The sequence below is a fragment of the Nanorana parkeri genome, unplaced genomic scaffold (assembly GCF_000935625.1).
Source record: "Nanorana parkeri isolate BGI_ZX_2015 unplaced genomic scaffold, ASM93562v1 scaffold134, whole genome shotgun sequence".
Lineage (NCBI taxonomy): Eukaryota > Metazoa > Chordata > Amphibia > Anura > Dicroglossidae > Nanorana > Nanorana parkeri.
This window is the reverse complement of record NW_017306402.1, coordinates 1,443,347-1,455,654: the sequence shown is the minus strand read 5'-3', so window position 1 is coordinate 1,455,654 and position 12,308 is coordinate 1,443,347. Positions and strand designations below refer to the sequence as shown.

Sequence of the window (12,308 nt, the reverse complement as noted above, 5' to 3'; positions counted from 1 at the left end):
GGGGTCTAAACAGCCCCCTAATATTTCCCTTTTAAAATAGAAAACAAAAAAAAGGGAGGACACAAAGTCCTCAATCTCTTTTTCTGCAGTCTCTGTTCTAAATGAATGGAAAGCACAGAGGATTCCCATTCATTCAGAAAATATTTTACTATCTGTAGTCTCTCATGAATGAACAGAAAGTGATGTAAATCACATCCTGCTCATTCATAACTGGGGACCCATAGTACTATGTGTCCCCAGTTATTTACAAACACTGGAGTGATCAGCTGACCGCTCCAGTGTTTGTCCTGCACAGAGGATCGATACATATCGCTGAAATGTACCTCTGCCGCTCGGCCACGCACAGGGAGGCTCAGCTTCTCCTATGGATCCTACAGAACTAAGGTCGAGCGGTGAGGGGAGAGAGAGGCCGAGCATCTCTCTCTCCTCAACGCTCGGTCTTAGCTCTGTGACAGCGGCTCCGCAACCACCCCTCCCGGCTGCAGCGCTTCTTTCACTTCTCGGATCCCGCTGCATACAGATGGGGAGAGCAGCAGGGATTCAGAGAAGCACCACGGGCGGGAGGAGAGGCCATCGAGATCGACTGGTAGATCGCGATCGACCTTATGGGCACCGCTGTCCTAAAGAATCTTTAAACAGCAGTTAGAGGTTAATTATGTATTTACCTGTTGTTCAATTAACTTCAAGACATTACAGATAAAATTGGCAAAATGGTGCGAAGAAACATGCTTGGGACTTACTACATAATACTTGATCTTCTGTAAAATATCATCATTCGTCATGATAAGGTCTTTTGCTGAAGTGCCATCTGCTATATTAGCGAGTATACACAGTGTCTAGAAGGAAATGAAACTTAATTACAACTCTGTCACCAAACTTTTGCCTTTTTTGAAGATTACGGTTTGAGATGTACCTGTAGTGATAGAACATATCAGGGAGATGGTAGCTCAAATCAACTCTATTATGGACACCTACACAGAAAAAGTGGCTCTAACAACTAGTAGACCATGGTGTGATCTCGGAGAAGGGTCCATTTTAAGTAAGCAGCTGCGTAGACCAAATTTAAAAAAGGGGGCAAGGTTGGTGATGGTAATTCGCACATTTGTTTTTAAACAAAAACAGCAAACGTTCAAGTGTATGTAAACCTTCAGACTAAAATAAATAATTCCATATAGTACAACTTTATGTTATTATATTTTGTGAGGGGTTTTCACTTACATTTGCATTAGGTTCTTTGAAATCATCTTTTATACAGGTATTCAACACTTCCTGGTTACATTCTCTCTCAGCCTGGCCACCAAAACACTTGCTCCCATGTAGAACTACGATAGGGGCATGCTGTCTCAGCAAGCACCAACATGTCCTGCAGTATGTTATGTGGGTTCCTCCTCCCCCTGGACTACCTGCTTTCTGCTCAGTATGATAGTGGCTCCTGGAGGAAAGCCAGAAAGCTTTTCTTCTCCCTCCAATCATCCTTCTCTGTCTCCTTTACTCCCTGTTCCCTTTGACATTCTGTGCAAATGCAAACTGAATCATGGGACAGGTAGCCTGAGCAGTGCTGTGCATGAGTGTGCATCTGGAAGCTGTGGAACTGAGCTGTGGCCCCACGCATAGCACCGCACCCAAAAGTCAATCAAAAGTACTTTTTTTTATAGAAAAAGCCACTTGCTTAATAATCTACTATCTACTTTTGTGCTTTTTTTTTTTTTTTACATGAGGCTTTGACTCGTCAAAGCACATGAGCCTTTAGTTCTACTTTAAGTGCAGACACCTAGAACTTGACCAGAGACTTAAGGAAGTAGTGTCAATTTACACCTGCCCCTAATTTTAATTCACTAATGTTTCATTACTTTGATAGGTGGCCTTACTGGACAATAAATGTAGGAAATTGGGGAGGTGGATCCTGATGCAGTTAGTTTAGAAAGTCTAAGACCACTACAGATTTTCTTTTAAGGAAATAGCAAAGGAAATACATATTAATATAAATAGGTATATTAGGCTGATCACATTCATATATTCTATTTGAACTGAGAGGACTGTTCCATAAACAGCTTCTGCTATTTTTCCCAGGCTTTATGATATGCCTTCTAGATTTTCAGACTGTAAGCTTGTAAGAGCAGGGCTCTAACATTTTAACTGTATTACTTATTCCCTCTTGTTTGTATCGCAGAAGTAATGCATGAGATGGCATTTTATCTTTTTCCAAGTTTTTTTTGCTAAAATTAGGTACCTCGGCTTATATTCGGGACGGCTTATACTCGAGTATATACGGTATAAATATACTGTATATGTTAGGGTCCATGTAACACTAGCAACTTTGTACCAGCAATTTGTAGAAGCTACAAATTTCTCTGCATATTTTCCGGATTTATATCCAGCTACAGAGTTGCTGTTGTAACTGGCTACAGTGCTTTTTTATGCATCTACAAATTTTTGGCGTGTCATGATCATCATAAGCAGCTGCATTGGATAACATAAATAGCTACTGAAGTTGATCATTCTCTCACTAGCTCCAAATGCTGCAGAAAGTAAATTGCTCAGATGTTGAGCTACAAATCGATTGTAATTTCAGTGATACAGACCTTTCATTGACTGCAATTCATTTTTTTTCAGCCAACTTACTGAAAACAATACACTCCAGTGACACGGATATCTTGTTTCAACAGGTGTTAAGACGACTGAGCAATTGTACAGTAGGTCATTTATACTCTCTAGTGGCTAATCAACTATTCTCTAAACGTATTAAAAGTACATGCTAAAGGAACAATTTTAATGTCACATCAAAGATTAAGTTATTTTGTCACCAAGATGAAACTGGCACTATGGTTCCTCCTGCTGACCCCTACACCATTACAGAACAAAGTGGGACGCAGGGGTCAGCGTGAGCAGCCACAAATAAGGAAAAAATAAGGCAATTTTAACCACCTGCTGTCCGGCTGTTGTAATTAAACGGCCGGACAGCAGCTTCTTGAGAGCGGGTGGGGGTCTTTAGACGCTAGGCGGAGGACACGAGCGGGAAACCGGCTTTGAATGTAAACAGCCAGCGATGGCTGTTTACATACAAGCGTTCGGGTGTCTGTGGAGACGCCCGATCGCTTGTAATATGCGGTCGGGTGTGCGCCCCCCACCCTCAGTCGCTGCCGCTGCTGGCGATCCCGGGCTCCGCTGTTCCCGGGACCAGCACAGCAGCTCTGCGGCCAGAGATCAAACGGAGCTCAGTACCCAAGCGCCGGTTGAGCTCCTCTTCTGAATGCAGGCAGTGATGTGTATTACATCGCTGCCTGCATTCAGTGTCACTCTCCGGTACAGAAACCGGAGAGAAGCTGGTGAAGCAGGTCTCGGCTTCTCTGGGGGTCCCAAGGTGACATTAGGGGTCACTGCAAATCGGCTATCACATAGGGAGCTTGTTTGCTCCCTATGTGATAGCAATAAAGTTCAGTGAAAAAAAAAGGTTTAAAAAAATGTAAGTCACAAAAAAAATTGAAAATCACACATCAAAGCAATAAAAAAATAAAAAATAAAGTCCCCCGCTCCCACGCAAACATGCGTCAAGCCCGCCTATGTGCAAAAACACTGATTATATCCATTGCGCCGCACATGTTACATATCGCCGCGAATGTCGGAGTGAGAGCAATAATTCTAGGGTCATCAATCACTGATGACACTAAACTGATGAGCGGTAAAAGCTTTTAAAGCGCCGGCTATGGTCAATTTTGAGTATGATAGTTTTTTGTGATTTAACGGGTGCGGTGCGCACAATTTTAAAGCTTGACATGTTTGATGTCTATTTTCCCGACGTGACCCCGTCTTTTATATTTTACCAAAAAATTGGGTAATAATAAATGTTTTATAACATAACGTAGGGAGAACAGGTTTTTTTTTTTCAAAGGTTTCGGTACTTTTTTCATTATATTGTTAAAAAAAAAAAAACCCCCCAGTAGTGATTAAATACCACCAAAAGAAAGCTCTATGTGTCCCCCAAAAATGGTATAAAATTAATTTCAGTACAGCGTTACATGACGGAATAAATGTCAGTCAAAGTACCGCAGCGCTGAATACTGAAAAATGGCCAGGACAGGAAGGGGGTATAAACACCCCGGTCAGCAAGTGGTTAACATTGATGGCAGCAACAAGTCTCAAAAAAGTTGGGACAGGGCCATTTTTTCCACGGTGTAGCATCCCCTCTTCTTTTAATAACACTTTGTAAATGTCTGGGAACTGAGGAGACCAGTTGCTTGAGTTTTGGGAGAGGAATGTTGTCCCATTCTTGCCTGATATAGGATTCTAACTGCTCAACAATCCTGAGTCTTGTTTGCCGTATTATTAGTTTCAAGATGCCCCAAATATTTTCAAGTAGTGAAAGGTCGGGACTGCAGGCGGGCCAGTTAAGCATATGGACTTTTCTGTGTGGTGTTTTATATATTTATTTTCCATTTATTTAAACCTTTAGCGCTGTGACAACACCCACACTTCACCTTTACCACTTCTCATAGCAGCTTCAGGATTACTACTGATAGTCCACTTTCCATAAGCGCAGATCTTTGTTGCAATCATATGGACTTTTCTACTACGAAGCCATGCTGTTGTCATAAATGCAGTATGCGGTTTAACATTTTCCTGCTGAAATATGCAAGGCCTTCCCTAAAAAAAATGTAATCTGGATGGGAGTATATGCTGCTCTAAAACCTGGATATATCTTCCAGCATTGACGGTGCCTTTCCAAGCTGCCCATTCCATAAGGCCGTGACACACTGCACGCGAAGCAGCGCGGAGCGGTGGCGCGCTGCCTTTGCGAGCAGTGTGTCATGTCACTTTCTTCTTGGCACCTCAGCTTGCGAGAGCTGAGCGTGCCGAGATGAACAATTTCAACTTCAGCCAATCGGCTCGCGCGTATAAACCGACGGGATGCGACGTCTGGCCGGTTGTTACAGACGAGCCGATTGGCTGAAGGTGCAGTCAATCATCTGACTGCACTCAGCTCACACACTGCACGCGAAGCTCCGTGCCGGATAGCTTTGCTTCGCTCTGCACGGCTTCGCGTGCAGTGTGTCACGGCCTTAAGCAATAATGCAACCCCATATAATTAGAAATTGAGACTTTTGAACTGAGACCTGATAACCAGCCAGAAGGTCCTTCTCTATAGGTCGGAGCACGCGGAGCCCATGGTTGCCAAAAAGAATGTCGAATTTCGATTAGTCTGACCACAGAACTGTTTTTCACTTTGCAACAGACCATTTTAAATGAGCTTTGGCACAGAGAAGACGGCGTTTAGGAAAAAATTGCAGAAAATTCAAAAATGGCTTGGCCAGCTGATTTGAAAAATGTTCCGGAGGGCTTGGCAGCGAAAGGGTTAACTTGCATTTCTGGATTCAAGTTGAAGCCCATCTGTTCACATACAGTGATTTTTGGAAGCATTTCTGAGCCCATGCAGTGATGTCCATCACAGAATCATGCCTGTTTTTAATGCAGCACCGTCTACGGGCCTGAAGATCACGGGCATCCAATATTGTGTTTCAGTCTTGTCCCTTGCGCACAAAATTTCTCCAGATTCTCCGAATCCTTTCATATTATGTACTGTAGATGATGATACATTTAACGTCTGCAATGTTAGGTTGAGGAACATTATTCTGAAATTGTTTTACAATTTTTAGATGCAGCTTTTCACAGATTGGTGAACCTCTGCCCATCTTTACTTATGAGGCACTATGGGGCGAATTTATCAAAATTGGAGCAGTTGCCTATGGTAACCAATCAGCTTCTCTCTTCAGTTTGTTCAGTTAAGATTTGAAAATGAAAAAGAGAAGCTGACTGGTTGTCATGCACAGCTGCTCCAGATTTTGCCTGCTTCAATTTTGATAAATTCCCGTCTGTGATGCTCTGAGATGCTCTTTTTATACCCAATCATGTTACTTACCTGTTGCTAATTAACCGTATTACTTGCAAAATATTATTTTCGCTCTTCCTTGTTAGTACCACTTACTTTGCCAGCTTTTTGTTGCCCTGCCCCAATGTTTTTTAAACGTGTTGCTGCCAATTTCAAAATTACCTGATATTTTTTCTAAAATGGTACATTTTCTCAGTTTGAACATTTGATATGTTTTCTATTTTCTACTGTGAATAAAATACGGGTTTATGAGATTTGCAAATCATTGCCTTCTGTTTTTATCTAGATTTTACACAGCATCCCAACTTTTTTTAAATTGGGGTTGTACAAAAAGACGACACACGAACCGGGAATACTAGCTGCACAATTTTAGACAATGTCAATTTTGCATGTTTGAGGTTCAATAATTTTACAGCTAATGATAGTAGAAAGTATATCAAAAAGTCTGCACGTACGGAGCTATTAGTGGGGTTAAAATCCCTATATTCCAATGAGATTATTAGGATAATGTACATGAACATGTGCTAGGAAAGTGAAATTAGAGCATACTGGGGGAAAAGAGAAGCTGATGTTATACATTAAATTGTGAAGGACTCAGTCTTACAGAACATCAATAATAAGAAAGTGTGTTGTGCATATCTTGCTTGTGCTACTAAAATATTCATCATCTACAGTACTGCTAAATTGTTGTTAACCCCTGCCAGGAAGATGAAGCACCTCATCACTCATTCCAGAGTACCATGTTTCATGCTTATTAAAGATCGGTCTAGTATAGTACAGGTGATGCCGGCACTGAACCAGTGATATCATACCTGTTCCTTGACCTCTATGTTATGTTCCCCTTCAAGGATAAAGGTCACTGCTTGCATGATCTGCTTCCCATGTGTGCTCATTATCTGGTCTATGTGCTTAAAGTGCACATAGAGGACAAAGAAGAGAGGAATAATGTTACCAATGCAACAGCCTGTAGGCAGGAAACACTGGTTGCACTAGGTGAAATAAATAATGCATTTCAGGATAATTAGAACACACATAATGCACAAAACACTTGGAAAATAGTTAAATTATATAGTCAGGTAACTATACTTACAATTGATTCTATACTAACTAGCAGTTAATATAATCAAAGATGTGTTGATTTGTACCAATGGATTTCATAGACCTCTATGCTCTAGAATTCGATCATTAAGACACTATGAAAGAGCAGTGCTTATGTAACATCACATGCAGAAAATGTGACCTTTAGTTATTCTGTCTGAATTAACCAGTTTCTTAATGTAGAATAGAACGGTTACCGCAATATGATAGGGAACTACCTCCTAAATTAGCTCAATATCTACAGATTTACTGATCTTGATAGCCAAGGAGACTGGACTCGCTAGTCATAAACACTATTTACAGATGAGGACACATGCCACTTTTATTCTTGTGTATCAAAAGGATTGATCTTGAAAAAAAAGACATCTGACTGCCTAGTACAATTTAGACACTTTCGATAGGGTAAAGCTTTTGGTTGCAAAGCATCTTATATGCAGCAGACTGTTGGCTTGTGCTAGCTTTAGAAAATGGACTTGAATCACCAGATCTGTTATGATAACGTTACAAATAAATCAGAATATTTTCTGCCAAAGTTAATCTTCTAGTTCTCATGAGTAGCTGCATTTCCTCCATGGGATACTTTATTCAAGCTAATGGAAAAATGTCAGTAGCACTGTCAGATAAGGCAGCCTTGCCTGACGAAAAGCTCAGCATGAGATCAGCAATGAAAGCAATTCACACAGGTATGCATGTTTCTTAAGCCCTCTTCTATTCAAAACAAGTAGAAAAACATCTTCTAAAAAAATACTCATCTGGCTAGACCATTATACTGTACGTTTGTGGCACTGTTTGTCACCTCAATAATTCAATAAGTATGTATCCAAAGCCAAAACTTTTGAAAGAGTGTGCAAGTGGTAACCCTGTGTCACATTTTTTGTTGTTGTAAGTAGACAAAAGGTATGGGGCACTAGATCACTTAAAACAATAGGTGTTCTCAGGCAGGTCTTAAGCAGTGTAGAAGGAATAATTTGCCTTGAGAGGCTCTCTGAGAAGTGCTGGACAAGGTTCGGCTCTTTGCTTAAGTTGGGATTGGGTGTGCGATGCCAAAAGCAGAAAGAAAAAAATTACAAAAAACAATGTTACGATGGGACATCTCAGTGTCCACCGAGGGCCAGGAACAATAAATATTAAACAACACAACCCCAAAGCTCACACAAACTTTGCGACCAATGAAAACATCCGTAGATACAACATCAACAACTTTAACGAAACGAGTAAAAGTGTGTAACGGCGACCAGGTAGACACCATACAGACTTGAGAAACAGGCACTTGATATTGAAAAGCCCATGACATGCTAACTGCACGAGTAGAATGAGCTGTAACCGGAAAAAGTGGAGATTGTCCTATAATTGCATAAGCCTTAACAATAACTTGTAGGAGTCAGCAAGAAATTCACAACAGATTGTGCTTGATCAGCTTCTTCCCGGGACTCTTTGGCTGGCAAATGACAGCGCTGAGCCTGAAAATGACCAATTCATCATCTCTGCTGGGCATATTCACATGAGAGATCAGCAAATGGATGCTTGCTGGTCTCCCTCCCATCTCGCCTTCGTCACCTGCCATGGCAGGAGTGGCAGCAGAGCCCAGGGATACGTCGGGGGGTCGGGCGCAGATTTTGAAGCCCATGGAAGTGCTCAACTGTCCGAATAATTTCCAACACAAAGTCAACAGTCGGCTTGTGTGAGCTGAACACAGTCCTGGCAGCAACAGCAGTCCATATACAAGTCCATTCTGTCGCTGATGTAAGCCTTATTTTAGTAGCAGTGGAAGGGTTACAGCAATGAAATGCACTGGCTATTTATGTCTGAATAAAAACAAATCTGGTCTTTCTACATTTCCCTTTCGCTGTTTTCCTCCCCGCACAAACAATCGCATTTTATTGCTGCCAGTGTCACTGCTGGAAAGATCCACCCCATTTGTCCTGATCACCATTGACACCATGAAAATATTAAAAATGCATACGGTAAAATTTTCATAGTATAATTTTTGCTGGGAATCAGTGGTTACTCATAAATTACTTACTGGCCTTGTAGACAACAAGTTTCTGAGAAGTCCCAGTGTTTTCATCAATACATTCACATCAGAATCAGACAGTAGCCGAAACAACTGCTCTGTGCTTAAACCTCTTAAAATGTCTGATTTTATCTTCTGGTCAGCTTGAAATGCCATGTTCTGTAAAAATGAAAAAAAAAACAGTTTTCATTAGATGTTATCAATTACCAGATAATCAAATTAGCAGAAGAATGCTTACCATTAAAGCCCAGATACCATTGACACGCAGGGCGGCATTCTCACTTAAAGTCAAACTACATAGTAGCTCTACAGCTCCAGATTCTAGAATCGGCTGAAAAACATTATAGGTATAAAACATTTTAGAATTGAAGATGGTAAATAGATATTTTTCAACACAGAAAACATAAGAGAAAGAAATGTACAATTATTATTTTACTGGTGTTTAATACACATTCCAAAGACAGACCTATCATACACTAAACCAGAGAACAGTTTTTTGTTTTTACCATTTGGTGTAAGATTTCCTATTACTAAAACTTAATACAACTTTTTCAGAGATTAACAGATGGAAATACCACTAGAGGCACATGGCTTGCTGGTTCGGAAACTGCTTTTGAAATAAATTTTAAAATAACATTCTATTAGTGTAATAAGAAGAAATTGCCAAAAGATGTGTTTGCTTGTTTACTTAGTCTGTGTATTCATTTCAAGTGGATACAAAAATGAATCAGAGACCATTGTACACCACTACAGTCCTCAAGGGCTTATGAACACTGAACAAGTTTTTTTGTTACAGCCATAATATGACTGCTTTGTGACCGTGCTGAGTTCAAGACCTTGCATGGTCAAAACATGCATCTACAATGATTTGTCACTGTGTCATGGTTTAACCGCCTCCCTACTGAGGCATTGTAAAAAAAAACGTCATGGAGGTAGATGTCCATTTCTGGAACAACGTCTATAGACACCGTTCTAAAAATAGCCATTGGGTACTGCTGCGCCCGCTTGTCCGTGTACAAAGAAGTCCCCAGACAGCTCAGCACACAAAGACACTGTACAGAGCCAATCCAAGCCGCTTGGTAATAAGTGACTGCTGCAATGACTAATCACTCCTAAACTGCTGATCTCCTGCCTTTGTATTGTGAACTGTACATTAATTCCTTCACCTCCTGATCCCTCGGTGTATGACCTCATGTGCTGTATCTAGTTCAACATTACCAAGCTCTGTGTTTTAACCCCAATCAATACCAATTTTTTCATTTGCAAAAAATGCAGCAAAAAAAAGGAGGAGGAGATCACCTTGGGGTGTCTACCTTTCCAAAAAGGTGTCATTTCGATGGTGTTCGTGTCCTGGCATATTTTTTTTTTTTAACAGAAAGGGAAGCAGTAGGGAGTTTTTTCTTTCTATAGTTAAAAACTAAAAATCCCAGCACTTAATAAATATCACCAAAAGAAAGCTCTATCTACCTCAAAAAAATGACATAAGATCCATTTGGGTGCAGTGCTGCATGAAGGAATAATTGTTGGTCAAACTATCATAGCACTGAAAATGAAAAAATGGCATCGTAATGATGTGGTTAAGATAAGCCATTTATGAACTGAGGTGTTGATCATTTGCTGCTGTATTTGTTGTTGTGGAAAGCAAGGATTATGCACATAGATGTCTAATACTGGCTTCATGTGCAGGTCTCATATCCTTCATTCTTTTTCTTTATTTTAATAGCACACATTGAATATACAACAAGGTATACTAAAAAAAACATTACACATAGTAATGCAACTATCCAATTGCTCATGAGAATTATCTACAAGGATACATACAAGTAAAATACTGATTGTAGGTCGTTTGCACAAATGTCATTAGTTAAGAATGTCACAGAAAAAAAAGCAATAATTTGGATATTGACTATTTTCACTATTCGTGTTGTGTGATTGTAGAGTGCTGTGTAGGCTCTGGTCTAAGCAGACCATAGTTTTTATCATTAAACAGAAAAAAAATGAAAATACATTAGCAGGTTCCTCCTAATCCTCTTGTCTTTAATTGTACTGTAACTATATTGTCTTCCTTTATTACATAAATTACTGTGCAAACTGTTGGCAAGAAAATAAATCCTGTATAATAATAATTGGGTGGGGGAGGGGATGAGGGATGGGAGTAACGTTAACAGCACACAATTAGGATTGCTACAAATTTAAGTTGCCTCAGATCAGGGTTATGGTGATAAGTGCTCTGGAATATGTGGTTCCTCTTGCCCTTCTAATATTACAAATGTGCTCTACTCTTTCAGCCACAGTGCATTTCGTTTGGCTCACATACTGTAGGCCACAATCGCACTCAATAAAAAGTACACTTCATTTTTAGTGTTACATGTAAGGAATTCTCCAGTTTCAAATTCCTTACCCGTGACATCGGACCGAAACTGCTGGATGTTTATCCTTGGTGTCTCTATGTGCAACAAAATCTTGGGTTTTAGAGGGTAACATTTTTTGTAACAATGGATCTTAGCACACTATGGGCCAATATTTCTAAATAATTTTGGTCATCCTACCTTGTGGCATAAGGAAGGCATGTTATAGTTAGCAAGCTGCTCTTGAGTTATTTTTAGAAAATGCTGGTCATATTAGTTCCAAGTTCAACCTTTAAAGCTGAACTCCAGGCACATAAGAAATATTAAAGTGATAATAAAAAGGTACCTGCTGACCTCATAATTGGCATGTATATTTGCATATGAATGTTTCCTTCCAGAATATCAAAAGCCCTACTTGACCAGCATCCTAACTGCCCCCTTACAACCCAACTTATGTTTAGACAGCACTTGGTAGTCCACAACAGACCACAAGAACACGCCTTCTTTGCCACCCATAGTACTGCATTAGCGTATCTTCTGCCAGGAAATTAGGTTTATTGGCAGACACCTATATCAGCCAAACAAGAAACATTGAAATATCTTTCCCTGTGCCAATGACTTTCAAAAAGAAAGAAATGCACAAAAAGGACAGAGTTGGCATGAAAAACATTGTTTTATATATACATATATTATAATATAATATTATATATATTGGGTAAATAAACACCAAACATGTCAAGCCTTAAAATTGCGTGCGCCCATAAAAATCGACCACACTGAAAATTGCCCATAGACGCTTTTACCGCTCATCAGTTTAGTGTGATCTGTAATTAATGGCTCTAAAATTATTGCTCACTCCAACATGTGCGGCGATATGTAACATGTGCGGCACAATCGTTTTCGCACGTAGGCGCACCCAACGCATATCTGCGTGTGTATGTGGGGGGCGGGGGAAGCTGCACGT

The 12,308-nt window shown here is 40.2% G+C and overlaps 1 protein-coding gene across 1 annotated transcript in view; it reads right to left on the bottom strand.

Annotated features, from left to right (window-relative positions):
- The window catches only part of ARMC8 (armadillo repeat containing 8), a 111,631-nt gene that overhangs the window by 4,776 nt on the left and 94,547 nt on the right, over positions 1-12,308 (bottom strand). Inside the window, exons 16-19 of the mRNA XM_018553911.1 lie at positions 9,235-9,327; positions 9,006-9,155; positions 6,697-6,792; positions 741-836 (exon numbers count right to left, since the gene is read on the bottom strand). Of these exons, the coding sequence (XP_018409413.1) occupies positions 741-836; positions 6,697-6,792; positions 9,006-9,155; positions 9,235-9,327 (435 nt within the window). The remainder of the gene's footprint in view (positions 1-740; positions 837-6,696; positions 6,793-9,005; positions 9,156-9,234; positions 9,328-12,308) is intronic.